Source organism: Chlamydotis macqueenii, chromosome 9, assembly GCF_036417535.1.
Source record: "Chlamydotis macqueenii isolate bChlMac1 chromosome 9, bChlMac1.mat, whole genome shotgun sequence".
Classification (NCBI taxonomy): domain Eukaryota; kingdom Metazoa; phylum Chordata; class Aves; order Otidiformes; family Otididae; genus Chlamydotis; species Chlamydotis macqueenii.
This window is the reverse complement of record NC_141564.1, coordinates 22,496,981-22,518,459: the sequence shown is the minus strand read 5'-3', so window position 1 is coordinate 22,518,459 and position 21,479 is coordinate 22,496,981. Positions and strand designations below refer to the sequence as shown.

The following is a 21,479-nucleotide window of genomic DNA, read 5'->3' as shown; positions in this document are numbered from 1 at the left end:
GCTTTCTAAATGTGGGGTTACAGACGTGTAAGCACAGACAGGGGGTTGACCCATTTGATTTTCTGCAGAGCAGTCGCAAAGAGGAGCCGTCTGCATTGCTGACATCCAGGCCTGGCTTCCACAGTGCTAGCAGAAGGATTAATTCATCTATTTTCTTAAGGAAAAATAATTACTACGGATCTTTCAAAGCTCACAAGGAGTCAGCAGCAAAGCCTTCCCCAGAGCTGGCATCTGTGGCCGCAGAGCTGGCTGTGATACTGTAAAATCAATCATTCCTCTTCGCCGGGGCCGGCGAGCGGGAGGAGGCACCTCTGCGCTGGCATCTGGAGAGTCGAAGCTGCTGCTGAGACCTTCCCTCCACTGAGAACATTGGGAGATGCAGCATCTGCCGCGGTTGGTGGCTATGAATATATATGAGGGAGAGGGTTTTCATTCCAAATATGCCGGGAGGGAGGATGCTCGAAGGGGAAGTGAAGCTCAGCACTGGTGGTGGTGGTGGTCCCTGGTGCCTGGCAGTCGGGGGGTGGGTGCACAGAGGGGATGGGAAATCAAGCATTTTGCATCACGGGGATTTATTCACCATTTTCAAAAGGCTGGCATGAAGATACCACGCCATCAGAAATAAATATCCATAATAATATGAATTACATCTTACTTTGCTTTTGGAAAGAGCCTAAAAAGCTTAAAAACCAAAATGCAAATTGCTTTTGAATTCATTTAAAACTTTTTTTAATTGGCTGGCTTCACATTTTCTTGAGGGGAAGCACATTTTTTCTACTAAAAACCCTTAAGCAAGGATTTTTCACCAGGCATCTCTTGTCATGTGAATTTTATCTGCTCTCCAGACAGCAAAGCTTTTGTCAAACAAAAAGGTCAGGTAAGTGACAGCAGAGGTGGGAGTGGCTCTCTTGCTCAAAGAAATCTCGTCTTTACAGCTTTGAAGATCTTTCTGGCTTCGAAGAAGACTTCACACTTCTATTCTTCCTAAGTCTCAGCTGCTTGCTCGTCGAGAGGTGTTGGACGTTTGGAGCTGTTTGGCCTCCAGACCCTGAGGAAAATCAATTCACCTGCAGCCAGGAGAAGGGAGATTACAGCTCCTCTTTTAGGTACTTGTGAAATCATCACGGTTCTTGTTCGAAGCCCTTGAAAAGAAGTTATTCCATGAGCCGCTGAGCTGACAGCTCGTGGTTTGCCTGGGTCACCTGTCCTGCCCCACCGCCTCTCCCTCCCCAGGTCCCCACAGGTGTCTGTGGGTCCCCACGGGTGTCTGTGGGTCCCTGGTGCCATCAAGCCAAGCTGGGCAGGAGGTGCTTTCGCCTCTCTCTGTTTTCCTTCTTGATTTTGTCACTGCTTTAATGAAATCCAGGCAAGTGTATCACTCTGGGAGCACCACCGGCACGCCAAATTTGGAACACCACTGGCAAATAGGCTCAAAACCACTTAGGAGAAGCGTGGCGGGAAGCTGGGATGGGCCGGGACAGGGGAATATCCTGTCCTGCTTGGTGGACTGGCAGATTTCAGCGTCCGTCTGTCCGGACGGCTAGTGCACCCCTCCACTCGCAGAGCACAGCGTGGCCATTCCTGGGTGCGGTCAGGCCGCCGCAGAGAGACTGCGTGCCCCGGCGTGTCCCCGTCCCTGCTCGGCACGGGGGATGGAGATCGGCTTTGTAGTGGGTTTGTTCAACGATTAACGGAGAAGCGTGGGGGATATTGTTTGTGTTGGCACCAGCCGTTTTGTTTAAAAAAAAAGGGTTTAATTGTGTTGGTGGTGGACGGAGGTGATAAGTGCTATCTTCAAAGGCTGCTCCGGCTCTGGTGGTGTTCAGTTACTCCTGCATGGTCCGCTTCATCGTACAGCTGCTTAATTACAATGGTGTGATGATGTTGGAAGCGTGCCCGCCAGGTCCACCGCGCTCTCTGGATAACAACCCCAGCAGCTCTTCAGCACGGTGACTGTGAGAGACCTGAGCCAAAGCCATGGAGCCGGCTCTCCTGGGAGTTTTGGGTTGTTTGGAACCAAAACATAGCTGGGACCTGGCCATGGAGCCGTAGCCTGCCCCAGCTTTGGGAAGAGCAGATAGATGTATAGCCACCTATGTTTAGTGACTTACACTGGTCTCTGAGCAGATCTTGCAGTAGCAGGAGTCTTCACCATTTGCTTGAAAAGCAGACTTGAGCATGATGAGTGCTTTCTTGGCAGGAATATCAAGTATTGCTGAGGCCATGGAGACCAAACTCTTCCACGAGCAAGAAGGCTTTAGAGTCCCTGATGCTATTCATCTATCCCACCCCTGCTGCCCACGCCCACCATTGGTGGATCTTGGTGGTCCCTGTACCTCCAAAACCTTCATGACTCGGCCCTGCTGCAGACTCGCTCTCCACGTCTCCACTTCAAGACTGCGAATGGAAATAAAATATCTCTGAGAGGAACTGTAAGTAACTTCTAACGATCCTTTTCAGGACATTTTATAAAATGAACAACCCCTCTGCTCTTTTCTGTAGTTAACCAAGGTCCTTCGCAGCCAGCAGACTACTGAATATTTTAAGAGCAATGTTATTTTGCAGCAGCTCATAGTTAATGAATTCCCAATTCGTATTTCACAGGAGGTGGAGAAGAAAAGAAAAATCCATTTTCATCACAGCTGTAATGTATTTTCCAGTCGCTTGTGGAACAGATTGTGCTCAGACCGGCGGCTTTAACCACAGAGACGGCTGAGATGGGATGGAGGTGGTGAACCCCATGTTCATCCCTCCCTCCATCAGTACTCTCCTCCTGTCTTCTCTCTTTCCCCAGGACACAGCAACGGTTTCAGAGAAGCCCCCCTAAATGTGCTGGAACAAAACCTGGGGTGTTTTTTGCCCGGTTTCTGATTTCATGGGCTTTATTGATTTTATTTTTTTTTTAATCACTGGGCTGGTGCTAGAAACAGGCCCCTGCTAAAGGTGAGCAGAAAAGGTGCAGCTTTATATCGCAAACTCTGCAGTTTGCTCTCCCATCGGATAATTCTGCACCTGCAAAAACATCAGGCACTTTCTGCTGCTTTAGTACGTTTGATGAGGGAGGAGCAGAGCCCTCCCGAGCTTTCCAGAGTGGGTCTGAAGGTCAGAAGTCGGTGAGAAAAAGCAGATTTCCTCTCCCCGCTAACCTCTGGGTGTCACGGTCACGTTCGCACCCTGTCCCCAGCCCTGTGCCCTTCACACATTCGGGCTTGGCTTGATCCTGCGCAAATATTAACTAATTAAGGGCTTTTTTCCTCCAAAGAGCCAAGCAGGCTGGAGCGGGTGGGAGGTGGGCAAACCGACTCATTTTGTGCCGGGAAAGCAGCATGCATTTTAATTCCCCTTTAATCAATGGAAGTGCTTTTTGCCCATGGAGAAGAAGGAGAGGGATGCAGTGGGAGCCGGCGGTGCGTGGCAGACAACCCTCCTCGCTGAGCATCCCTCCTTCCCCGGGAGAGCAGCGCTGATCTCGGCTGCGGAGCGCGCCCGCTTTATTTGGCTCCATCTTCTGCTGGCTCCGCAGACATACCGCTCTTGTGTAACTGCAAGCCTGGCGATAACTGGTGCTTGGAGAAATAATTGGACAAATTTATGGCAGGAAAGGAATCTAGCGAAGGTTATAGGACACACAGATAGAACTCTGTCTTGGAAAGTCCCTGCCCATGAGCTGCTGCGATCATCTGGTGGGTACAAATGATGCTGCCTCCTATTCCCGACCCCGCTGAAGGGAGGGCACCGGAGTCCAGGACCTTCGGTCAGACCCGCTGCAGCTTTTTCCACTATTTATCTTAAAACTTCAGCCCTTGTCATCACGCAATTTCCTGAATCTTTTGTTTGAAAAGCGAATAAATTTCTAACTCCATGCCAAAAAGAGTTGGGAAATACTACTCTGTAAACTGCAGAAGAGTGAAAAATAATTAATTATTCAACCTTATTATTTTTAAGCCAATTTCACAGATTTTGGTGCCCTTCTAGGTTCCTCAACCACTTTGCTGCTGCAACGCTGACCTCTTGGCAGGGAGCTGTAACCTGTCGGTTGGGTCAGCAGGGTCTGGCAGGCCTGAAAGCAAACGCTGGGACAATTTACATTTAATAGCAAAGCTTGCTCCTGCGTTTGGTTTTCACTAGTATTTTTCAGCCCCAGTACAGAAACACCCATACACCACCGTGGTGTGGAAGCAGTGGCAGCACACCCATCACCTCTGAAGGGTTAATGGTCCCCGTGATGTCCTACAGCAGCACCCCTGGTCCTGCGTTCCTAAGGCAATCCAGAGAAAAGACGACTTGATTCTGGCTTCCAGCACACACCCATCTGCCCCAAACCTGCGTGTAGGGGAAAACGTGGGTCCCTGGTGCAGGTGGTGGGTGCTGTGCAGCCGGGAGCGATGGCAAGACTCTCCTGCTCTGGGCATCACACTGACGGCCCTGGTTGATCTGCCCCTTGCTGACCACCCCCGTGCTCCGCAAGTTATTTCTGCTGGCCCCACGCCGTGCCCCATGGCAGCTGGGTGCCGTGGGGAGGGTCTTTACCCCGCTGTGGGGCTCTCGGCATCCCAGGCTGGGGCAGGAGACAGGAACGGCTGCTGGGGAGAAGTGTGGAGGTTTCACAGCTCCCAGCCCACTGTGTCAGCGAAAACTACCCCTATCACAGGGCTGTTATCGTCTAACAGTGTAAATATTTTCTAAATGAGCTGGAAGGAGGAGGGTATGAATCTAGTTTTGCTAGAAAAACGTTATCGAGCTGGGACTAGGGATGGCTGAACATCTCCTTTTTCCTTTTCTATGCTGGCCGAGGAACGCGGAGCAGCTGTGGGCACCCAGAAGGGTCTTGCCCTCCTGCATCCAACAGAAGCGTTTTAGTTATTTTCCTCCAGTTCCACTGCTCATGCACCTTGCTGTATTTATTATTCAGTGCTGTGTTTCTTCTCCCTGCCCCGTGTGCCAGCGATTAAGACGACACAGGTGCCGTTGTCGGCTTTGGCACCCGGAGGCTGGGCTCAGCGCATCCCGGCAGCGTGCGGGGAACATCGGTGCCACTGCGTGAGCAATGGGCTGCTGAAAAAAAATGCCCAGCGTCCCATTTAAAATCCCTACCAAGACTCTAACCTGAGGCAAGAACATTATCACAAAACTGAGACTTAAATCATGCCTAATATTTGCTGTTACGTGGAGGGGGTGTTTGAACTGTCTTGCCGAGTTAAACTACGTAATTTAAAAAGATCTGTTAATAGAATATTAAAGCATTTCTCTCTTAATTGCTCTGTTAAATCCAGCAGGGATGGACAGCAATGGAAAAATCTTTCCCAGCCGGTGGCTCTTTTGGTCTTTGTGAGGTGGTTTTTTTTTTTTTTTTTTTTTTTTTTTTTTTTTTAAGTCCCCCAGAGCAAAGATATTCAGGTGCAAAAAGCTGCCAACGGCAGTTTCCGGCCTCAGAGGCGTCATGGAAACATTCCCCTTGGAATCACCCCCGCCCAACCCCTCCGTGGGGGCTTTATAGGGTCCTGCTTGAAGTTTAGGGTATGTTTTAGCCACTTGGCCTGGTTATCCCCGGGCCGCTCCTCCCACCTACGGTTTGTGCTCCGCAACAGCATTGCTCACCAGCAGCAGCTTTAGCACCGGTCAGGGCTCAGAAAGCAGCCGCAATGCCAAGGCGAGCCTAAAAGTGGCTTTCTGCCAGCATCCTGCCAAAAACATCTGTGTCGTCAGAATTTAGATATTCCTGTGTCCACAGGACAGCTGGGCAGCGAGCTGGAGGCTGGCAGCAGGAGGTGCCTGGTGGAACAGGTTGCCCAGAGAGGCGGTGGATGCCCCCTCCCTGGAAACATCCAAGGCCAGGTTGTAGGGGGCTCTGAGCAACCTGATCTGGTTGGAGATGTCCCTGCTCCTTGCAGGGAGGTTGGACTGGGTGGCCTTTGAAGGTCCCTTCCAACCCAAACCGTTGTGTGATTTAGATGCTGAAGTAGGATGATGCTTACATGAGTCCCTGCCAGGACACTTCGCCTGCCACAGCTATCAAAGTCCATGGGACAGTGACTCTGCCTTCAACATCAAACATATCCATATAAAATTAACCATATTTTATTGCCCCAAGAGATAGAGTTAATTATGACAGCAGGAAGGTGGAAAAGGTCTCCACAGGCAATGGCTGCTCACCTCGCTGCCCCCCCCTTCCTGCTGCCGCCGACGCAGGGCAGCATCCCGGGGCATCAGCAGGAAAACCACTCGTTTCCACGTGGACTGGGCACTTTTCAAACTGATATTTGTGTGCTCCTGTGAGGGCTGATGGGCAGGGGCAATGGGGCTGGTCGGGGAACTGGGACGGGGTGAGGAGGATGGGGCATCACGACATGGGCAGGGTGAGGAGGCATTCACTCCCTTCTGATCTGCCTGATAAGAAGTCTTTGTTCTGTTTCTGTCTTCTTTAGAAAGAAACAACAATTTCTCCCTATTTTTGCCTGTATTTGGTGTAATCAGACCACTCCCACCTCTGAAGCTCATTTCCTGCTGTTGGGTATGTTGAAGCTATTATTGAGTATTTATTTTTCCATGCTGGCCTCTCTGTTTCTAATGACTTTGCGCTGGTGTTACGGGAATGTGTTGAGTCTGTGCCTCCTTTAGTACTTGCCACATGCTAGGTCTAGTGCATACGTTAGGATCCTGGCACATTGTTGAAATATTTCCTGCTATCATTTACCTCTTCATTTCTGATCTTACTAATTTTGGGTACACGATAAAGCTGTTTTCTGACAGAGCTGTAAGCCAGAAGGGCAAGAGGATAGGAAGCATACGGATACGCAAGGCCATTTAGAACTTACTTTCACTAATGGTTGTTACAATTGGTGAAATCCTGTGAGTTTTGTAGGTTTTTTTTATTTTTTTTTAATGGAAGTCGGTGAGTTTTCCTGCAGTAGCGGCGACAGAGACTGATGGTGCAGAAATATAATATCTCTGTACGCTCACACATAAATAGCCTACGTGGTGCTGCTACTGCTGCTCCGGCAACAGCCGCATAGCTCCTTATAAATCTGTTTCATTTTTTTATTTGCCATTAAATTTTCCTAGCGTGGGACGTCTCTCATAAACTGAATTTATTTGGAAGAGTGCAGCAAACCCACTTTTTGAGAAAGGAAGGGGAGAAACATTTATTAAAAAAAAATTACAAGGGGGAGAATACATATATATACACACATATATATAAATAATTATAAATGATTTATAAATAAATAAATAAACGTCTCATAAGAGTTCTGATGCCATTGCCCTTCTGAGCCCCGACCTCGCAGGCACTGGCCCTGGCGCAGGGCACAGCGGTGCTCCTGAAGCACTCACTCTTGCTGGATTTCATGCTTATCCCTTCTGGAAACCCTAAAGCACCCTGAGCATCCTCTGCGACCCAAGGACGTCACCGAGGAGCCACAGGGGCTGAACTCAGCCGCAGCCCTGCTCACCTGTGCAGATTTCACGCCGTGAGTGCATTATTTTTCCCAGCAGCTTCATCGCCCGGCTGACGCAGGAGCACGCATCTCTGCAGCTCTGAGGAGAGCCCATCCCTCCTTCGAGCAGGGCTTTTCTGGGCTCTTGTCCAGCACTAAATATGGAAAATTCCGAGAGTCAATCCTGTCTGTTTTCAAGCTGTTCGGGATCTTTTTAACTTTCAAAACAAAGATGAACAAAACTGGTTATTTAACAGCAGATTCTAGTTGGAAAATAAAACAGTTGCCATGCCAGGTCTCCTGGGAAGGTGGGGGGACCACATATATGCACCGTGACTGACCCCCCCGACCCGACAAAGCTCAGAACCGCACGAGAGCTGTAACAGCCGCGCGCTCCGGAGAGCAGAGCTGCAGGAGAGGCTGTGGGTACAGCCCGCAGAGCTTGGGCAGCAATGCAGGGATAAAACAAAAATGTCTGGCTGCTATCTAAACAGGAAGGACATTTTTCCTAAATATATTAAGCACTCTAGAGCTGTACTTCTTGTTATCAGAAACTTGGAATTTTATTTTTTTTTCATAGCTTACCATGTTTTCAAGCATCGGGGAAAGGAATTCCTAGACTCCATCCGCGCTGCAGCGAAGCTCAGTGAGCAACACAACTCACACGAGCACTTTGGCAGTTTTCCTCCAAACCCAGCCACGCGATAACTTGCTTTGCCTGAAATCCCAGCCCTTGTTTTCCTCGTGTGACTAATGACAATCTGTATCTGCGAGGCTCCACAACCACACACGCAGCCGCCAGCCGGCTTTAGGAGGAGCGATAACAAGGCAGCGGGATCCTATTAGCTCCGGTTGCGTTTGCGCCCATTCCGTTTAATCAGAACAGTTTTGTTGTGTCAGTCTAGTGTAAAGGATGCGTTGTTACATAAAAGCGCAACTCCGAACAAGCAGGTGGGGATGTATTTTGAAATACAACTGTCAGTCGTGCCCTTTGCTTAACTTAGCGCAGCAAAGAAAACAGGCCAGAAGTTTTCAAATATTTGCAGCTTTACTGTGAAAAACAACGTTGCTTGTTCAGTGCAGTATTAACTACCAGTTCTGTAACGACTTTAAGGAAGCATTAGCAGCCTTCTGGATTTCCAGAAAAGGAAGAACCCAGCCACCTTTAATTGTCGCTTCAAAACCACCCGATTTTCCTCAAATAGTAAATTCCAAGGCAGCGCTCTGGCATTATCCGGTGCCCTAGGCGCGGGGGCAGGACTTCAGGTGCTTTATTTCCACAGAAGCACATAAAGCTCAACATACACCAGCTAGGAAATAATCCTTACCCTGCAGCACACACTGCTCCCTTCCTTTCGCCAGCTCTGAAAACAGCAAAGCAAAACCAATCAACACGGCAGAGATTACACGAGTAGCTGCTGCTCCACTGCTGGTCCTCGCATCTCCCTGGGCCACGCTGCAGGCACAGCGGCTCAAGGAAAGTGAAAAACGACAAACGAGACCCCAAGGCTGCTGCTAACATCCATCTCCCCTTCTGTACCTTGCGTTTGGATTTAGGTAGTGCAGCGGGCGTCACGCACTGCTTGGGTTTGGCAACTCTCTTAATAGTCTGTCTCAGACTATTGCCAGCAAAAAAAAAATGCTGCAATAATAATTAAAAAAAACCCCAGGAAATTAAACAACTTAGTAGGCACAGTTCAGCCTGAACGAGCAGATTTGTTCAAGCACAGAGTTCAGTATCGGAGCCCACATGCATCCATTTTATGCTATTAAATATTCTAATTAACCACAGATGTACAGCCAGCTTGACAGAACACGGTAGTGAAACACACACGCTTGCAGTAGTGACTGCGACTGCAGGCTCACAAATAACCACTTTTTCACGTTAAAGTACACCGGCCTCCTTTAAGTTGCTTCAGCTATGTGCTGGCAACGGGATTCCCACATCCTTACTCGTCAGTCCAACACAAACCTGGCTACCAGATCCCTGCTACTCAAGTCTGACCTGTGGTTATACACAGCAACACTCAACAATTAATGGTTCAGATGAATCACACAGAAATAAAAGCTCATTTAAAATATGTAGGCCTGTTTTTTAACTGAAATAATTACAAGTAAACTTTTAGTAAATATTGTATCAGTAGCTCTGCAGAAGGAGCCGGTACTTTTAGTCACAAGAAGCTCTATCACTATTTGTAAAACTGTAATTAAACACCGACACAACTGTCCTACATATCCACTGGGCAAAGGGCTCGGTTCTTTTCTACTTGGACTTTAACGGATGCCATGTTGAACAGCTCAGATTTCTAGCAATGGAACAAAACTGCAAGTCAAATGATTCCCCATGATGGTTTTTAATTAGAACTCAAGAAAAAGGCTAGAAAACTAACCACGCTCTGTCAAACAGGGTACAAAATCTTTATTCATCAATAAGTTAAGTGTTCTTATAAATAGATGTTCTAGTCTTTTGTACGCTGCGTCGAGTATGAAGTTAAGCTTCAATTATTCCTCAGACTCTGATCCTTCCTCATCCTGACTGATCTGGAAGTAGCGCAGTTCATACGTCTCCTTGTCAGATGCAACGACGCGAAGCCAGTCACGCAGATTGTTCTTCTTGAGGTACTTCTTGGTGAGGTATTTTAGGTACCTTAAAAACAGTAATTATGCATCAGAACCTTCTCATTTAACAACGCTAACTGCTGCCTGCGCTCCACCCGAGACACGGCCCCAGCGCGGCAACAAGACACTAATTATATGCAAAATAAAAAATCGTCATATATAACAGACAATAAAAGTACGTTTTAATTCCACGCACGTAAGAATTTATTATTGACGCTTTCACAGTACAATGCCAGTAAGTCAAAAGCACTGAGAAGTGGTTCTGAACCCCGGGCTAACACCAGAGATATCGGTGCACCTGTATCAGCAAAACAAAGGAGGGATGCAGGGGAGGAACTGCACGTCTAACCACTGCACCCACCTGCTGCCCGCCCTAACGCACTCAACAGTCCAAGGCTCCACTTGACTGAAGGGGTTTCTTTTGTGACAACACGTACTGCACGCACATACGTTTTAATACAACCAATTAAGTAAAAAAAACCAGCCACCTGTGACAGGAATTCAGGGTGACTTTTAAAAGCATCTCTTTCCTTGATGCACTTCTACCAACCTACCTAAAGCACCTCTGTGTTACTATGCCTACACTAGAGGGAGCATTAACTTGCAATCGTGTCCTGTTTTAAAAACACCCAATACTATAAATTTCTTTGAATTACATCTTTCACTATTGTTTCTAAAAGCTATGAAGGTCAGAGCCGACACGGTCTCTGTCCGTGTCAAAAGCGCGTCACGTTCAACACATGACTGTTCAAACTCCGCTACCGCAAGTAGGACAAAAGGAAACCTAGGCCAACCTTTTAGAAAACTGCTTCTCGGATGTCACTGTGATCTTGTTCTTCAGACGTTCAATGTGAACGGTGTTGCCCAAGTTCCCGGTTTTTCCATTGACCTTAACCTTCTCCTTTAGGAATTGTTCCTGTTTCAACGTTAAAGAAATAGAACACTAGGGAATGGCGCCCTAGGTATGAACTAGGGAAGGGACCCTAGCCATATAGCAATGTTAATAATCGCCGGTTACTTATGTCCTGATAGCAAGTATTTACAATGCAGTAAGACTTTACAGTCTGTAATTAAAACCGTCATCCCCGTGCTAAAACAGGATGTAATTTAAAATTACACGGATATTCATGGATAGGTATGAACCATCTTGTCTATAAAAAACAGCTGAACTCAAGAAACTTTCCAAAAGTGCTGGTAATGTAAAGAGCAGCTGTTGATTTAACTAGTTTAAAATGTAACTTTTCGGCTGTAATTCAGCTGCCATACTGTAGTAAGGCTGTTATTATGCTATGCACAAGAAGTACGAGCAAAACTACAACTTACAAAATTCCCAGAATCAAAGATTCCATCTTCCACAGGGTGGGTCAAGTCAAGGCAAAACTTCCAGGTTGACTTCTTAGATTTCCTGTCCTTTTGCTAAAACACCAAAAAAAAAAAAAAACCCCAACGTTAACGGTAACAACGCACACCCGGAAACCATTTCTCGGTGCGAAGGGGGACGCGGCAGAGGGTGCTCCCAGGCCGCCACCGCCCGGCAGCCAGCTCGCCCCGGCCCCGCCGCCACCCACGCCAGGCCCTCTCGGGGAGAGGCCCGCTCCCCAGCGGCGGCGGGAAGGCCGCCGGCTCCGCACCAGCCGCAGCCGCTCCACAGCCACCCCAACCCCCGTCTCGCCGCGGCCGGGACGCCCCGCCCGCCCCACACAACCGCCCCTCCGCAGGGCCGAGGTCGCCCGCGGCCTCACCGGCCCCATGCTGCTCGCCCGCCGCGCTCGCCGGAAAGGACACTCAGCCCGCACGACACGCTTTTATACCCTACCGTGACGTCATCACGCAAGCGCGCAGGGTTGCGCGGCGCGCCTGGGCAGCCAGGGGCATGCTGGGAAGCGAGGCCCGCTGGCGGGGCCCGGGTGTTCAGCGAGGCACAAGCAGGCCGCGCGCGCGGTCAGCACGAACGAGTCACTTTTTATCGATTTCCTGATTTTTATTTCTTAACCAGCACTGACATCTTTATTATTTCTGGAGCAAAACACACATTTACATCTTTCTCCCCTTCGCTTGCACGGCGTTGAAAACAATACAGCTTCCCAAGCAGACAGAGGCCGGCAGCGCCCTGGGGTCTCGCTGCCACGGCCCTCGCTCCTCCTTCCCCTGCCTTCCGAAAGCCGCCCCGAACAAGAGTTACGCTCACGTTATACAGCACAGGACAACCGAGAAGAGGGGGTTTCTGCGACACAGCGCTTACGTAGCAGACGTTTTGGTTTAAGTTCCCAAACCAGGTTCCTCTCAGACGCCCAATGCGGGAGGGCCAGGCTGCAGAGGCTGGAGGCTCCCGGCGCTCTCGGCTCAACGCTCCGCCGCAACGCCCCCGGGATCTACGCCTTCATTAACCTTCTCAGCGTATAAGCGAGATACTCAAAATATCCTTAACAAGGTCTTTTTAAATTTTTTTTTTTTAATTTCCTGAAGTTCTACTGTAACAAACTACATTCTAAATTACTCAACCAAAAAAAAAAGTGGGAATTATTGAATTTTGAATTCTGCGAGACTGACCTGCAGTAACCATAAGTCTGAACTATCAACAAATTTGACTTCTTTACGGATTATGTAAAATTACTGTGAAACTACAGACTGTGCACCCTTTCTGGGTACACTGTGGATTAGAAAAACCTGCAAGAGGCTTGAAAGCAGTTACGTCAAAATAATGAAATTCAGCTAACTTCTTAAAAAAAAAACAGCCCTGAGAACATGGCTCAACTAGCCAGAGCCTAGTTGAAAAACCACCGTTACAAGCAAAAAATTAGAAGGATCTATTGAAATCTTAAAGTATTATTTGCCAACATTTGAGGCAGGAAACGCTGCAGTCCTTCCAAGTCTGTAAAGTAGTAAGAGAAACTCAGTGAATAGGAGCCGTTAAAAAAATGCATTATTTGGAGTGGAAATACTTTTCTTCACCTCCCAGTTTTCAGAGCCTTTACTCTAAGCAATTGCATCAGCTATTAGAAGGTCGTAGTTTTCGGTTTTGAGACAATTTAAGCATTAAGACAGTGCTACAGACAAGTACACCGGTAGGATTTGTTTCAAAGTAAAGCTATGAAAGAAGAATTTCCCTAAGGATCTTAAAAATACACACCTATACGGACTACCGATCACAAACAGAGTTTGTTGCAAACGATTCTGACAGTAAACTGAAACATCTCACTTTGGGAAAAAAAAAAAAAATGCCTCAAGTACATGTTCTAATTTAGAAGCAACTTTTAACCTTACTGAAACCTGGAGATTACGCTGGAGACTCATGCTTATGTTTTACCTATGGGAAACTTCATGCACGACGAGCCAGTGCTCTGCACTTCCGTGGTGTTCGGAGTGCTTCACAAAAGACAACTGAGTATATAACAAACCTATAAATGAAGTACTTAATCTTTTAAATCTTGCAGAACTGAAGGTTGCAATAGAAGGACATCCGTAAGTCCCAAGGAGGGCTCTTCCAGCAAGCTGGAGGTCATAAAACCTGGATCTTTAGATGGCTGTAGAACCTGAAAACTCCTGTCAGACCAGGGCCCCCCGCTTGCAGGAACAGGACAAAAACCAGCCTTCGTCCCAGAGAGCTTACGGTCTAAGTAAATGCTTGGATTGGGGGCCAGTGGCATCAAATACCTGTCTTCCAACAAGGTTTTAAGAGGACAGACAGGCACCTGAAAGTAGACTAAAGCACGACCAGAACAAGGACCAACCCAGGTCTTGCGGTGTTGAAGCGTATCAGAAGTACTCGTAATGCAGGGGCAGCATTAGAACCTGCACTGGTTTGACGTCGCAACCTATGACTTCCCGTGTGCCAGCACACAGCTCAGCCCGCTGCCAAGACCACCACCAGTGGTTTCAGTCACCTCCAAAGCCAACAAAGCCTGTCTTTCAGGTACCAGTTCCTTGGAGAGGCAGAAAGGAGCGTAGTGCAGACTATCTTAGCTTGAACTATTCAGCATGCGCTTCCAAACTATTCTGAATGCCTTTCCGTCTCTCGCATCTACACTTTTTTTTTGTTAAAGCAGTTTTGCCATGCCAGTCCAGGTGCTATGTATAGAGCTCACCTGCAACGTGTCTTGTGCTAGGCAAGAGCGTGTGGCAGTATCCTGCTTCTGCCAGGCGTCCCAGGTAGCTGTGCTTTATTACCGGAGTGTATTTATTGCTGTCTTCACCTTCCCTGTACTGCGCTCCCTGTCACGAGAAGCCTACGGAAAATGCATGGTGTTGCTGTCTACGTTAGACCTGCAAGATTTGCTAAGCCCTGCCACAGGATATACAAGGGCAGTTCAGGACAGTTGCCATGAGCCCTTTGGAGGTTACAGAGTAAATACCAGAAAGCTGAAAATATTTTAAGCAGTTTACAGCAGCGTGAAGCCTGACTCTCGCTGCCGACAGGGTGTGAACTGTGCGTCCTCTCGCAGGGCAGCGTGCCACGTGTTCACAAGTTGTCCTCCGCTAGCCAACAGCCGCTGAAGCTTAAGGCAAGTTCATGAAACAATTTTATCAACTCGAAAGAGAAGCTTCAGCCACGGATTAAGGAAGTTTCCCACTCATGAAGAGTCACTAAGTCTTAGAATTCAAGTTGAACGCCTTAAACAGAAGTAGGCTAGTTATCCTTCCATGACTAGTTCTGTGAAGCCTTGTGTTGTCCTGTTAAGCTACTAACTAGTTAGAGGCATGCATGCGTGTTTCAGTGACTCAGCTCCTTTGGAGGGGAGCTAGCTTTCATAGCTATGTAGCAATTTACTTACTTTTATATTCAGTATTGTCTGTCAAATCTATTATTTTGAAAAATTATTTTCTAAAAAAAAAAAAAAAGAATCACATGCATTTAGTTTAGGCTCAATGCTACTGTTTGTCCCACTTTTTGAAAAACGTGGTTTCTGTGCTACAAAAATATGGTCTGAACCTGAAGATTAAAACCTAAAGCTGGAAGCACTGCAACAGATTCCCATGGAGTTTGTCACCCTTTTATAGTTTAAGTTAAATACAATAAAGGAAAGCAATTGAACTGCATTTTTCTATTTTATTTTTCAAGTCTGACAAAGGCCTCGAGTGAAAGTCTATAGCTTTAACATCCATTCTCACCTTTGTGTCCCCCTGACCTATCTACCCAATATTCCAACTGCCTGCCTAAACCACAGGTAGGCTTTGACACCATTTTATCGTTACGATAAGCCAACAAGTTGGCAAAGAATACAGAGGTAATACAGTTAAGTTGCACATGGCCACTGGGGCTTGGTCAAGCCAGCTGGCATTTTTGATCACTTGAGTTTCTTGGTCTAAAAGTTGTGATTGGCACCTACAGTTCTGCAAGAGTCCCAATCCACAAAATACTTAAGCTTTTTTTTTTTTTTTAAAAAAAAAATGCTACTTTTATTGTCAGTTCTACCTAAACATGTCAAGAAAAATACTATTTGTGCTCTAGGTCACTTTATAATCCTAGATACCTACCAGCTTGTCTAAAAGCCCCTGAATACTGTATTTTGTCTGTTCATACAGACAAACACTGGTTTGCTCAAGCAAATAAAAATATATCCACTAGTAACACCTGATTGGTTTCTTAGATCCATAGCTGAAACCCACAGGAACGTTAAAATACTTACAAATAAGGAATTAAAATCTCAGTGATTTTGAAAACTGCCAGTTAGCCTGCAACACTAATCCAGAATCCAGCACTGCTTTTGAACAATTCCAAAAAGAAATGAGGTTGCTTGTGAAGGCCAGAGCTTTGGTGACAATAAGAACCCAATTTATAGATCTGTGGTTTGTCCAGACCTGAGCAGCTGCCCGAGCCTGGCGATCCCTTCTATTTGCAAGGCTTTATGGCTACAGCACATTCTTCATTCATTGCACTTATGACGGATATCTGGAAGAAAAGACAGATAGGTGAGTTCCAACCCATGCCAGAGGACGCGCTCCTAGAAGTTACAGACTTTCACATTTTAATATCTATTCCCATCCCTCTTCAGAAAAAGCTAAAGCGGGCAAAATTCAGTCATTAGAAGACTTTCCACGATATCTGCCTTTCCCACCGATTTGCTCTTGTGCTGCCTGCTCTTCTGCTGGCAGCCTGAGGTTCATACAACAGAGGAAGACAAACAAGCTCCTGCAACAGAGCCAAACTAGCAACTGGTGGCCCAGTACAGACTAGTCTGCAGAGCTACTTGCAGACAGGTTTGCTAACATAGCAAATTAGACTACTCAGGCTGCATCCCAGAGCTCTACACCTGGTCCCAATTCAGAAAGCTTGAAGGCGCCAATCCCACCAGGCAGACAGCACCGATAGGATTTACCTAGACATTTGAGGGACACCCGTATCACCTCACTGTCAACTGAGCCGGGCTTCAGTGCCATACTGAGAGCTCAGTACAACAGTCCTTCTGCATCTCAAAGGACCAATTCCTGCGCTTCTAACCCTCTCTTCACGGAGATACACAAATGGTCAGTATCAGAATAAGACTTCTTCATTGTATAATCACGTGGAATTAACCATAACTCTTCCTGCCTGCCCTCAGTACTTACCTGCACATCTTCATTGGCATTGAATTTTCCTTCTATTTCTTTGCCAAGATCCCCTTCCGGCAGCTTTAGATCCTCACGAACTTCACCGCTTTCTGTCAGCAGGGAGAGGTACCCATCCTGAATACCTATCAGCTGTGAAGAGAAGTTCACTTTTAGGAAGTTTAACATCAGTAGTCACTAGTAAGCAGGAGCTGGAGATAAGCACAGTGAACTCTACCTTTTACATTAATTCTTCAGTACTGTGTTTGGAACAGCTAAGAACTAAATGTAAGTTCATTTTTAACAAGTTTAGAGAGTTGAGAGTTAGGGCAACTGTAGGAAAAGCCAGTCTGCTATCAAGAATGGCCAGAACCCTGCTGGCTACTTCCTACGATGTGGGGCACTGCAAAACCCATCCTAGTGATTTAGAAAGTGTGCTCCTTCCAGGTCACTCATTCAGATTCTTACATCTGTGAACTACAAATGGTAACTGGAAGTGTGGACTGAACAGCATTGCTTTTATAAAGTGTACAAAGCATACAACGATTGAACGGTACACTTCTATACCTTCATTTGTACAACAAGATACTATCATTTACATTAAAGGCTAATAAATCAAGGAATATCCAGCAAGCTCTGGACACTTTTCTAACGCCATTCTCAGCCTAACCAAAAGCCTGAGCTAACGGGAACAGCTATTTCGACAGAGCACGTTAACAGTAAACCCAAAAGACAGCCCTAACAAGTTTGATAAACAGCAAGAACTTCAGCAGCAGTAAGGACCCAACAACACGAGAGAAAAGTCACCAGGATAACACTAAGAATCTCTCGGAAGGCAGGGTCACACTTTATTCAAACAGCATCCCCTGTCCTGAAGAGTTGCTAACACTCTGAACTTTGGCTTTGTCAAGCAATGGCAGCTTTCCAACTGATGTGCATGTATCAGTTCCTCATCAGAACTACTCCTAAGACAATGGGAAGATAACTGACACGTTACAACTCAGAACCTGAACGGTGCTGCTTTTCAGAGCTCACTATCCATATCACAGAGGCACTGGAGAAGTTACAGAAGCCTGCCAAGTTCCCTCCGTGCATATATTTCAGAGTAGAGCTCAGGAGCACCAAAATTACTTGAGATCAGCTGAAGCCAGCTTGCACACAAGGAGCAGAAAGCACCGTAGCAAGTTAAAGCTGGCATCAGATGCAGTTTAAGACTGTCTTGTTGACTCATCTACCCTATGTAAGGGTGATATTATAAATGACAATATATGCTTAGATTCAAATTTACCTGAAGTGAGATCTTGATTATCCTTAAACTAATAATAACTTGCAGAAGGGATAACCTCTCCCCAGATTCTAAAGGATGCCAGTATCACAAAAAAACAAGGAAGTGACCTTACAACATAATCCAGGAAATATGCGGTTCTGAATTACATCTGTTACCCATAATTTTTTAAAATTGCTCCTATAACGTGAGGCTGTTTGTACAGTAACAAGCTTTCCATCAGTGAGCTCGGACAGTTTTAACAACTCAGTAAATGCCACAAGTTCAGCAATATCGTGTCTAGGCAGGCAAGTTCCATTAATTCTGAACAACAGTACTTAATTAATTGAGAGGCAAGTTTTGGGATGAAGAGAGTTTACGGGTGGTATGAGGAGTACACAGCCTCTTAATGCGTGAGAGGACACAGTGACTGTGAACTCACCTGGTAATCACTCCTCTTGATATTTGGAACATCCATGTTATGAGTTGATGGGCAAATATCTTCATATTTTTTGCCAGTGAAGATATCAATACCAACCAAGTGGACCTACAAGAGAAGAAAAATAACACCAGTTACTGTTGGTGCTAGGGAAGCACGATGCCACTGCCATCGGTATTGCTGATTCCGGATGGTTTTCTAAGAGACCACAGGTCACGCCAGATTCTGCCTAGACTCTTTGCTTGCGGTATGAAAGCAGCCCAAGCACTGAGAAGGCCTCTCACACCCTCTCCTACCACACTATAGAAGCACTACATGAGAACAAAGATGAGCCACTGTTATCTTCCATGGCCATAGCTCTCTGTAGTTTTACAGCAGCAAGCTAGAGCTCAGAGTATGAAACTATTAAGAAAATATTTACTTTTAAGTTCTAGCTGTTCTGAGAAACACAACAGTGTCAGTGACAACGTGAAGGTTAAGAGGAAAAAAAGAGGTGGTCAGGCACAGAGATTAAAGCAGCTCCCACCTCCCCTTATGCTAGCAGCAGCTGTCCACTGCAGCTAGCGCTTGGATTACCGGTTCATAGCTTGCTCTTCTCAGGTCCTTTCACTCTCACAACTGTTTAGTATTTCAGAAAAATGGATCTGACTAATAAAACAAGCCATAAAAAAGCAAGGGGAGGGAGAAAGGAAAAAAACTGGCAAGGGCTTGGCATACTCAAGCTTTGACAAATCGCAAATATTTTACCCACCTCCGCATATCATAAAGTTGTGGAAACTTACGTTAGTCTGTGCTTCTAACAGATCTGTCTCTAAACACTAATATACCCATCATAAAGTGTTGTTGAATGAACGAAGGGGCAGTCTAGCCTGGTCCAAGCTCTGGACAGCTGCATAAGCCAACTGCTTAGGCAGCAGGACTGCAGCCTCAGCCAGCAGCCTAAGAATGTCCCTGCTGGGACGCAGGAGGGGGAAGGTACTCAGCGCTGAAATAAAGGAAAGCAGGAGCAAGGCAAGCCAGCAAAATAGGGCCAGAGCAGGCCCACAGAGGTAACGATTGTGTGCTGAGCTCTTCTGGATTACATAACAGAACACAGGCACTTCTAGTGAGTGCGCGAGTCGAGCGCTGCAATAGTGAAAGTCCGCTAGCACAGGCCGACACAAAAGTGCTCTGGTGGGTAGTGACAGCACAAGCCAACCACGCCCTAGTGATTTAATCACACCCCCCCTCCCCCCGCCTTCCAGAACTTACCCTACCCCCACTACAGAAACAGGTCTTATCAGTATCAGCACTCAAGCTTTTTAACAAGTTAGGAGGAAAAAAAACCCAAAACCCAAAACAGCCCAACCCCCTGTCCTCAATCCTTCCTCCTTTACATTACTGGAAACCCTTGAGCTAGCTCTAGACCGAGCAGACACCGCAAAAGGCAGGGTACAGAACGCCCTGCCAAATGAAACGCTACACCCTTCCCTCCCGCAACGCCGCCGGCTGGGAGGGCCGGGAGCCGCAGGAGCACCCGCAGACACAGACTGCGGGGCTGTGCCGACAGCCTGGGGCTGGCAGAGCCCGCCCGGGGCCGCTCACCTTGGCGTGGCCGTGCTTGCCCGTTTTGGAGGTGGACATCTCCACGATCTTGCAGGGGCGGCCCTTGAGCACCACGAAGCCGTTCTTCCGCAGGGCCGAGCACTGCATGGGGTAGGTGAAGGAGGCGCCGGCATCGCCCGTGGTGAAGTCGAGCTCGTCGGCCATGGTGCTGCGGGAATGGGGCGGGGGGGGGGGGGGGGGGGGTCCGGGTGGGGTGCTGCACGGAAACGAGAGCGTCGGTTCGGAGCCTCGGCGGCGGGAAGGGCCGGGCTGCGGCGGACGGGGGGGGTTTGGGGGGGGGAACGACACCCGATCGCCTCCCCGCGGCGAGAGCAGCGCGATGGCGGCGGGGAGGGCGGGAAGGCCGGGCCGGGCCCGCCTCGCTCCGACACACGTGCCCGCCGGGCGGGGAGCCGCCGCGCGCCGCGCCACGTGCCGAGCCCCCCCACCTCCCGCCTCGCCTCACTCCTCCGGTAGCGGCAGCGGCGGCGCCCACCCCCGTGCTCGCCTCGTCCCCGCTACCCCCTCAGCGCCGCGGTCCCAACCGCCCACAGCCCCGGAGCGGCGCCGCCGCCGGCCCCCTCTTACCTCGCGTAGGGCGGTCGGGGGGGGGAAGGACCGGGCGGGCCGGGGTACGGCGCCGCGCACACGCGCCCGACCACTGCGGCGGCCGGCGGGAAGGGGCGGCGGGCGGCGGGCAGCGCGCGCACCGCGCCCCGCCCGGCCCCGCCCCCCCGCTTCCGCTAGCCGCCGCGCTCATTGGTCCGCGCTCCCCACACCGAGGGGGCGGGGCCGCCCGCTTCACCCCCTCCCTTCCCGCCGCCCGCCGGCGGCGCGGCTGACCGCGTGCTGGGGGCGCGTTCGCTCCGCCTCTCGCCGGCGCCTTACGGAGAGCGGTTGGGGTCAGCGCGGCCTCGCGCCGCGCGCCCGGCGCCATTGCTACCGAGGCAACTACGTCATACCCCCCCCCACTCCCGCGGCTGGCGCAGGCGCGGGGCCGCCCCTCGGCCGCCAGGGGCCGCTGCGCGCCTCCTCCGCAGCCCCTCCCCACCGCCATCTTGGCGCCGGGGGGTCTCTGGCGGCAGGTTCCGCAGAAGGGCGGTCGGGGGCTTCCCGGCGACAAAACTTTAAAGGAATGGGAGAAGAAATGGGTGTTTCCAAAGCCTGGCGGGATAAGGCTTCCTCGTGAAATGCGCTTAGTTGTCCACACAAAGCTCATTTGTCTGTTTAATGTTTCCCCTTTCAGATTAATCAGAACCAAGAGCTTTTCACAAGCACACAGTAATCAGTCAAACGGGCCTGAAACTGCCAAGATGCCATGGTGAAAGCTTGTTTTCGTTAGTGGACATGAGACTCGGATGGCTCCGTGCCCTGCCACCAACCCCTTGGCTTCCAGTGTCCCCTCCCTGTGCTGTTTGAGGAGAGGGGTGTGAACGCAGCCAGCAGGCCAGACAGATGGATCTCGAGTAAAATGAAGCCAAATGAGTTATTTGTGTTAAAACTCTACAAGTCAGATGCCGTAACACCTTTAGCTGTTTGACCAAATTCACCTGCAGACCGTCCAGTGGAGGTGCTGGTGGATGGGGCCTGGCCCTGCCCGGTGCCACACGGACCA

At 48.7% G+C, this 21,479-nt stretch overlaps 2 protein-coding genes across 3 annotated transcripts; both read right to left on the bottom strand.

Annotated features, from left to right (window-relative positions):
- Positions 1–553: 553 nt before the first annotated feature.
- On the bottom strand, positions 554–20,061 carry EIF5A2 (eukaryotic translation initiation factor 5A2). 2 transcript variants are annotated; one of them, XR_015259319.1, is made up of 6 exons: positions 19,865–20,061; positions 18,284–18,388; positions 16,599–16,730; positions 15,852–15,942; positions 7,449–7,588; positions 554–2,397 (listed from the first exon to the last, which is right to left on the bottom strand). XR_015259319.1 is itself a non-coding variant. In XM_086754250.1 (4 exons), the coding sequence occupies exons 1-4, from the start codon at positions 20,027–20,029 to the stop codon at positions 15,883–15,885; spliced, it is 462 nt and encodes a 153-aa protein (XP_086610376.1). In that variant the 5' UTR covers positions 20,030–20,061; the 3' UTR covers positions 15,080–15,882. The 2 variants fall into 2 exon arrangements, 1 of the variants encoding a protein (XP_086610376.1); XM_086754250.1 differs by lacking the exons at positions 554–2,397; positions 7,449–7,588 and having other exon boundaries at positions 15,080–15,942.
- On the bottom strand, positions 9,828–11,803 carry RPL22L1 (ribosomal protein L22 like 1). Its single transcript, XM_086754892.1, has 4 exons — positions 11,522–11,803; positions 11,376–11,468; positions 10,847–10,968; positions 9,828–10,080 (listed from the first exon to the last, which is right to left on the bottom strand). Exons 1-4 carry the CDS (start codon positions 11,801–11,803, stop codon positions 9,936–9,938), a joined length of 642 nt encoding a protein of 213 aa, XP_086611018.1. The 3' UTR covers positions 9,828–9,935.
- Positions 20,062–21,479: the final 1,418 nt, after the last annotated feature.